General features: G+C 39.3%; 1 protein-coding gene across 1 annotated transcript in view; it reads left to right on the forward strand.

Moving 5' to 3' along the window:
• Positions 1-8,651, forward strand: part of LOC136678738 (SH3 domain-binding protein 4-A-like) — a 49,368-nt gene extending 40,717 nt beyond the window's left edge. Inside the window, exons 4-5 of the mRNA XM_066656859.1 lie at positions 5,045-5,233; positions 6,353-8,651. Coding sequence (XP_066512956.1) covers positions 5,045-5,233; positions 6,353-6,577 — 414 coding nt within the window. The 3' untranslated portion in view covers positions 6,578-8,651. The remainder of the gene's footprint in view (positions 1-5,044; positions 5,234-6,352) is intronic.
• The last annotated feature ends 300 nt before the right edge of the window (positions 8,652-8,951 follow it).

Raw genomic sequence — 8,951 nt, forward strand, 5'->3', positions numbered from 1 at the left:
AGAGCAAACAAACTATAGGTGTGAAAACACACTAACATCACTGATATACTTTAGTGAAAACAATAAATACTGTAGCAATTGCCTTAGCAGGTACCTGGAACACATTAGTGACCACCAGAAAAAAATTTTGCAACCCCCTTAAGGAACCATAGCAACCATTTAGCAAAAACACTTTAGTGACCATGCAGCAACAGCCTAGAAACTGCCTGATTTCCAGCAAAACCTGGGAATCCTTTAAGCTGCACAATCCTTCTGCTTTTTTAATCTTTTTTTCTTGGGCTATTGCAGGCAACTTTGCTTTTTACGAGAAATAATGATTGGACTGTAATTGAAAGGAATAGGAAACCTCTGTAAATAAAGTCTGTCAAAATGAGTAAAACTCCAGATAAGTTTAATAATAATATCATATACTTACAACAATCTCACAAAAGAGATTGCACATATATATATTCATTCATTCATTTATTCATTCCTTCATTCAAGTGGTTCTTCTGTGGAATAGCTTTATTTTAAAGGGTGTGTGTTTGACACAGCAAGCATCCACCTTTAACACTGCATGTGATGCTGTGTTCTATTTATGTGACATTTTCTGGTAGAAGGTTTTTGTCTTTGACAAAACTGTGTTTGAATAATGGAAGCCGAGCGAGTCCTGAGGGTCCTCCTGTCGCCTTTTCCCATCCCAACTTTAATGGATCTTCTAAACGATCGGTTCCTGACAGCCCTCACTGGACATGTTCTGATAAGACGATGCACAAAACAAAAAGGTTTCAGAGTTACTACAGGGCATCAAAGAGCATTGTTTAAATGCAGTGTTCTGGGAAACAGAGGAATACAAGCTTTTACAAACAAAGAATGTCAGGTGGTGGAGGGGCAGTTGAAGGGGGAATACAAGTATGTGGAAAAACAAGGGACCGATTGTTAGCATGAGCTGCATACAGTACAAGGTTTTTCTTGTTGAAATAGCACACAAAGCAGATCGTTCCTGTCTTGAAGCTGTGTTCAAAACCGCTCTGATATAAATACATAGCTGTGCGTCAACACAATTGTGAATATTCTGAGTGGTTTTCTGTACTTTAAGCTTGCTTAGTCTTTACAGAAAAGCATTTACAAATAGAAACAGAGCCTACCGTCAACAAAATCAATGCCAAGACTTCACGAAACCCCATAACGCCCCCAGCCTTTGACTGTGGAGCAGAGGAGAATTCTGCTTCATCAGTCTAGAGGAGAACACTAACTGCTGATTCTGTCTCATCAGTTCAAGACACCTATAAGAGAACACTAACTGATGATTCTGTTACACAGGCTCAACTCACTTGGAGGAGAACACTAAGTGCAGATGCTGTATATCAGTTAACAAATGACCACACTGGCCTGACAGGATCAACACACCAGAAACACATCAAACTCCTCACAGAGAGTGACCTGAGGCAGGGCTTTACCTCACAACCCCAGGACCCTGGATCTGTGTGACACTGAAAGTACTTGCTGTGCCACAGGACCACCCCTTATTAACATTAGAAATGTAGTAGATATTACTATCGTTAGTATCTACTGCATATTACACAATGAGAAGTCTACATATGGCACAATTACAAAAACTTCATGTCCTAGAACTCCAGACTTCAGTGGTTTGGAATCGGGGAGTTAGTTGTTGGCTCTGGGACTGTCAATAAAAGCCAAGTATTTATACTAAAGAAGCTTTTGTGAGAAAAGCATTTGACGCTGTGCATCCTGTGGTCAGTAATGAGGCGTGTGGTATGTGGTAGCTTTGTATTCATAAAAGCTAGGTGAAAATTATTCACACTGGCCCTCAGTGAGTAAATTAACAGTGCAGTGAAACTGGGCTGGCCTTATTTGTTCTGCTTTAATGTTAGTGACATTTTGCCATAGCATCCAAAATGTCAAGCGTCAGCAGACACCACACATACACACACACACACACACACACACTCTCAAATACCCTCCCCAAGTGGGCTCCTCCTGGCCCAGGCCCAGACGCTACATTAGCGAAACTGAGAAGAAAGCGCTGCTCAGACGGGGAGCAAATTACAGAGCAAGCAACCAGGGAGAACGAGAGAGTAAAATTAGATTGGAAAATAGAGAAATGGAGGGAATTGTTTTTGGGAGAATTTGAGGTTTTTTTTTTTCCAACACCTCATTATTTTATTCATTCAAGAAGATGAGCTTGCCCTGGTGAATGCTATCATATATTTCAGGTGGAAAACAGAAAGAGTTTAACTCAGAGAAATTGGCTCATAGGTGCAAATGTTCTAAATATGAATGTAAACATATTTACATAGAACTCCAGCAGCACTGCTGTGCCTGATCCACTTGTAAAACCACTACCTCAGTGTCGCTGCACCGCTGAGACTGACCCACCAACCCATACCATGTCTGCTCTGTAGACAATGTGTGTGGGTCCTGACCATTGAAGAATGAGGTAAAAGGGGATAACAAAGTATGCAGAGCAACAGATAGACTACGGTCTGTAAGTGTAGAACTACAAAGTGCTCCTGTCTGGTCAGTGGAGCTGAGAGGATGGACAGTTAGTGTAGAGGACCAAAATCATTTGGATTAGAGAATTCACCATCTTAAAGTTGTACAGTCTCTATAGAAAAGCATTAACAAATGCAATGGGATGTTCTGAAGCAGCTGTACATAAGTCTATGGGCCTATGATTACTATGACCAAAGCCAAGACTCTGCCAAATGTGAATAAAGCACCCAAACACTGGGCTTGGGTGCTAGTGGAATAGTGTTCTCTTAAATAATTGTGTCCTATTCAATATACCTCTCTCGCAAATGCTCTTGCGTCTGCTATCAAATCCTCACAGCAATGTTTCAACATTGAGTTAAACACCTTCCCTGAAGGTGAATATGGTAAATATGGTAGAGGCTGTTCCTGCAGCAAAGAGGACTAAACTCAGGATTACTGCCCTTCATTTCAGAAACATGTTGGACATGCAGGTGTCCACAAATTTAATCCGTATAGTGTAGGTTATTCATAGCTGTGATCTGTAAGTGAGTGCTTCCTCCAACTGCTGACTGCATGACTTTGAATAGTAATGTTGAGCTGATTATAGCCTCCTCTTGTTTCATACACAAGCACACACACAAGGATTTCCCAGCCGTGTCGTCCTTCTCCAGCTCAGACCGTTCTTTTCTTTCTTCTCTCCTTCCCTCTCTCTTTTAAAAAGCACACAGAGGAGTGTGGGGATTACCACTCTATTCTCTACAGACCAAGTCCCCTTCCAAATACAGAGAGAGAGAGAGAGAAAACAGGACACGCTGTGTGTTTAGATGGATGCAGTTATTGAACCATGGAGTCTACGGGGACAGCTAGAGAGAGAGTTAAAAAGGAGAGAGGCAAAAAGAGGAAGCAGAAAGAGCCATAGATGGGGAGAAAGGAAAGAAATGGTGAGAGAGAGAGAGAGAGATACAGAAAACAAAGGCAGAGATAAACAGGGAAAGGCAAGTCTGGAACTTCCTACTGCTGACTGTGTTGGTGCGATCATTTCTCCTGGCTGTGTGTGAGAGAGAAAAAGAGAGAGTGTGTGTGTTTGTGTTATGTATTCTAAGCTGGAAATGAAAATACATAGTATATCAGCATGTGTTTGTATATTTGTGTGTGCATGTCTGTGTGTGTGTATACGTTGTCACAATGAGTCTGTTTTCCAATATGTAAATGGAAATAAACAAAAGCTCTGGACATTACTTAAGTGTGTGTGTGTGTGTTCCCTCCTGTCAGGGGAGACAGCCTGCCGCAACCAGTCAGAATTCAGCATCCTCGCTCTGCAGCTCCTCATTTATAACCTGAAATATTTAAAATTATTTAAATTCACCAGCTGCTGGATGTGGGCATACACACACACACACACACACACACACACACACACACAAACATACTGAATGTGCACTTCACAAAAACTTTGCATTCTGTCACTAACCCTGATAAATCTGTGTATACTGCGTATAATGTGGTGGAATGATTTAAAAAGTATTTGTGACAGTTACTGAAAATACACACAAAACTCATACAAAGTTGGTGTTCGCCTCCAAACGTGCTGAGCTATGGGGCTGAACCCTCCCGGCTTGGTAGAATGATTTTGTGACTGGTAGAGAACATGCAAGTGAAAATATCACTTAATAAATTGATGAAAAAACATGGGTGAATATAAAATGAAGCACAAAGGGAAATCCAGACAAAAGGATTACGGCCAGTGTTACTGGACGTGACTTTGTGAAAGGGCGCTACCTTTGAGCAAATGTTAACTTTGTCCAATGCTTTGTATTCTGTCATGAACATGGCATCCGTACGGTTTTCTGAGCAGGGTGTTTTCCAAATTATTTGACTTTGAATAAATGTTATTACCCTACAGCTTTTTTATTTAACTGTTAGACTTTATGTGAGCTCTCTTTATATCAGGCAAACCAAAAATGGACTTTTTACTGCAGCAGCTAAAGATGTGTGTGTGTGTGTGTGTGTGTGTGTGTGTGTGTGTGTGTGTGTGTGTGTGTGTGTGTGTTTTGTCACTTATTTTAAAGCTGTTTACTCTAATGGGTAAAACACGGCTGACTTACACTCTATCTATCTATCTCTGCTTTTCTTGCTTGTCATCCTCCCGTTCTCTATTTTTCTTTCTCCCGCTCTCCCTCTCTCTCTCTTTCTCTCTTACACACAAACACACACACACAATTTTTCTCCCTTTGTGACCAATTGTTCTTTCCCCATCATCCATCATTTCTCTCTCTCTCTCTCTCTCTCTCTCTCTCTCTCTCTCTCTCTCTCTTTCTCTCTCTCTCTGCCTCTGCTTCTCTTGTCCTTGCTTCTCTATATGTTTTCAATACATTTGTATGAATTTGTTAGTTTTTTATAAAACTCAGTGTAATGTGCAACCCAAAGACTGCAACGCCATTTTTATCTGATTCAAGAACATGTACAACATTAAATGTTGTTATTAGATATGGACAAATATTTAATGGCATAAGCTTACTCAATACCCATGTCCTGGAAGTTACTAAACCCAGTGTTTATGTGTGCACAGGCTCTGTTGAAGATGGACTGTCAGGGTCTGGTGTGCCGATTGATCCTGGACTTTGTTCTTCTGACCACCGCAGTTGAGGTGGCCTCTCGCTGGAGAGAACTGGCTGAGAAGCTTGCACGAGTGTCCAAACAGCAAATGGATGCTTACGAAGCCCCGCACCGAGATCGGACAGGAGTGGTGGACAGTGAGGTGAGGAAAACACAAACAACACACATACACATAAACACACTCACAAGCCATAAAGTTAATGTTTCTATCTAATATGTTCTGTCTGCATTGGAGCTACAAGGCGGCTACTATAGGTGTTCCATTACATGTTCAGAAAGGGCCTCATACAAAATCTTCATTCTAGTCAGTCCCAAAGTTGATTGATGGGGTTGATGTCAGAGGCCCTGTTTTGACCAAATTCTTCCACACCAAACTCATCCCTCCATGCCTTCATGGACCTTGCTTTGTGCACAGGGGTTCAGTCATGCTGAAACAGAAAAGGGTCATCCCCATTTTCCCCCAATTTTAGAAGCATGCAATTGTCCACAATGTCTTGGTATGCTGACATATTAAGATGTCCCCTTACTGGAAATCTGGGGCCTAGACCAAAGCCCTAAAAAAACAACCCCACAACTTTATCCCTTCCCCAAAAATTTTTACAATTGGCCCAATAAAGTCAGACAGGTAAGCTCCTCCTGGCATTTGTCAAACCCAGATTCTGCCATCAGACTGTCAGATAGAGAAGTGTGATTCATCACTCCACAGAACAAAATGCCACTGCTGCAGAGTCTAGTAGCAGTGTGCTTACACCACATCATCTGGCACTTGGCATTGTACTTAATGATGTAAGGTTTGCAGCATGTAGCGGCTCAGCCATTGAAACCTATTGTTTAATTCTGGAGAAGGTTTGATACTCTGCAGTAATTGAGTGAGGAGAGCGTCGGTGACTTTTACACACTGTGCACCTCAGCACTTGTCAACCCTGCTCTGTTACTTTACATGGTCTGCCACTTTGTAGATGAATTGCTGTGGTTCCAAAATGCTTTGACATTTCAGTTATGAAACACACTGTTAAATGTGACATATCTAGGATGGGGAAAAAATTCACAACCTGACTTGTTGCAAATGTGGCACCCTACTGCAGTACCACACTTGCGTTCAGTGTGCTCTGTGCACTGAACACCTGTATTCAATGATTAGATGGTGTGCCCCAATACATTTGTTCATATAACGTTCATGTAAGCAAACTGAATACATTGATATAAAAATGTATTTCACAAATTTGATTATTCACTAAGCTATTCATCCATTCAATTGCAGGCCATGTGGAAGCCAGCGTATGACTTCCTGTTGACATGGGCAGCACAGATTGGAGATAGTTACCGTGATGTCATCCAAGAGCTTCACCTGGGTCTGGATCGCATGAAGAACCCTATCACCAAGCGTTGGAAACACCTGACTGGTTGCCTCATCCTTGTCAACTGCCTGGACATGCTTCGGAGTTCTGCCTTTAGCCCTGCCCCCCAGGATGACTTTGCCATTTAATGGACACATTTGGACTCTGGCCACTTCTCACCATGTCCAATCAAAGATTGGGAATGTTTCTGTCTGCACAATCCCAGAAAAACCTGCTCAGATTTTTTTTACATATTATCACAAAAGCAGTTGACATCACCCCCTCAATCTGCTTATTTTACCTCAGCCAGTCCCTGCGTGGATTTTTGCATCCTTCCTAATATGACATATAGTAAGCCAATTAAGCCAAAATGAAAACATTAATGTGGATTTGGCAGAGCTGTATTTTCAGAAAGTTTCGGTGTTTTTATCAAGTCATCGAGTCTATTTTTTATACACTTGCAGCTCAGCGATAATTTTTAGAACCACTTTGACGCTTTTCAGAACTTTTTTGATTTTTCTTTTTTTCCAGTAACTGAGCATTTTTCTCCAACATGACTTTTACTTTTTGTCTGTCATTCCCTGATCTGATTGCCAAATGATCACGAGCCTTGTTTTTTCAGAGCATGCTACATTACCGCTAAATTCAAAATCTGAATCTTCTAAACAGCTTTATTCCTAAAGAAAGGAGAAGAAAATTGTGTTCATAAGTCATTGGGATGGTGGATAATGGTTGTATGCACAATAGAAAGTCAGTGGTGAAATAGTTTCTGGAAACAGCAAGGATCTGGGATTCTGGCCTTGTGTTGTACCTAGGGAATGTTCAGTGTCTGAATGTCATTTGCTCTTTCAAGTTGTCTCTTACATAATTAATTGGTTCATTTGTAACCAAAGTTATTGAGCGAATGAATTACAAGGGGAGTTTGAGAAACTGGTATAATTCTCATTTGAGATGTTGGCATTTAATTCTGATTATTCTATGTACCTTGAGTCAGAAGGTTAACAATGCACACATTTGGATTTGTTGAGCTTTATCACATAAAATCCTTATTTCAAATTAATTTTGGTTTTACCTGGACAATCATGTTTGGTCTTGTGGGAACATTTTTCTAGAACAGCAAATTGATTTATAGGTAGCTAGCAGACAGTGTGTTAGCTAGCTAACAGCACATAGCAAGATATCTGTTTTAGGTTTGCTAGCTGAATTTACATTTACAATTATATTGTGTTAGACTAGCCTATCAGAGTATTAGCATAAGTATTATCATTGTAAGATGTTTAACAGAATCAAAGCACTAACTCTCCCATAGATTTCATGATGTTAACATCATTCATGATGTTAAATTAAGTTTCTATTATTTCACTTTACAATCTGACTGAAGGAATGTAGATAAAAGTTTTAAATCGCCAAAATATTCAACTATGGAAGTGTTACATTGCAGTATTATTATTCATGGTCAAGTTGTTTCAATTTTAAACTTGAATTATGTGTTGTCTCTGTTTTAGTGAGCCCCAGAAAGACAGAGGATATGTAAAAATCTGTTTTGCAATTTGTGCACATATTCTCCTCTAATCCATTCCTATGGTAAAATGTTGTCCTCGGATATTTATTCTTTTATAATATTTGGATATTTCTAAATATATGCCAACAATTTACAAATTATTCACTCATTTGCTTCAGTGTTTTAAGTTAAAAAACTAGCATACATACAAAATAATGATTATAAATTATGCTTTTTTTGAAGAAAATGAGATAATTAATTTTAAATAGGGGAAGCAATTGAGATTTAAAACATTGTGACCACAAAAATTGAAGAAAATATGGGCTCATATTGTGCATTTTTCCCTGAGAATAGGTTTTTAACGTATCCCTCTCCTTCAAGGGCTCTACATTATTTATGTATTGAGGAGATAAATAGACTTGTTTTGATCATCAGTGTTTGTGTTGATTTCTACTTGTTTGGTATTTCCACTGTTTTTTTTTCTCCCCACAGATTTATTCACTCAATCAAATTAACCACCAGGTCAATGCTGTATTATGTTTTTCCATTGCTGGATATTGGTCAGCATGATGTAATCTGACTGATTGTAAAGCTGTATCTTCTACATATGTGTAGAAATATTTTGAGAGGTCTAAGTAGGTCGGTATATGTCTCACATTTTGTCTTAGTTGCTGCCAAACATTAGAAATATTTTGAATCTAATGTGCTGTAAATTTTGTTCCAATGGACTCAATAAAAACAGTCAGCTTTTACAAGTATTTGTAGCTTAGTGTTTCATTTGTTAATATCTGTGATTTCACAAATATGGTAGCATATTCACTAGCATAAACATGTACTAGTTTTAATGATTTCTTAGTATTGATATCCTTAAAAAAAAGTGTCTTGATGTGTTTCTCTAAACTGTACTTAATGGAAGATAGATATATATATACTACTAGGTACTAATGCTGGATGATCTGTCCTGACACTTGCCTCGGAACTGTCTCATTTACTTCAAGATTTTCTATAAATATTTAAACTGT

Source organism: Hoplias malabaricus, chromosome Y (assembly GCF_029633855.1).
Source record: "Hoplias malabaricus isolate fHopMal1 chromosome Y, fHopMal1.hap1, whole genome shotgun sequence".
Classification (NCBI taxonomy): Eukaryota; Metazoa; Chordata; class Actinopteri; order Characiformes; family Erythrinidae; genus Hoplias; species Hoplias malabaricus.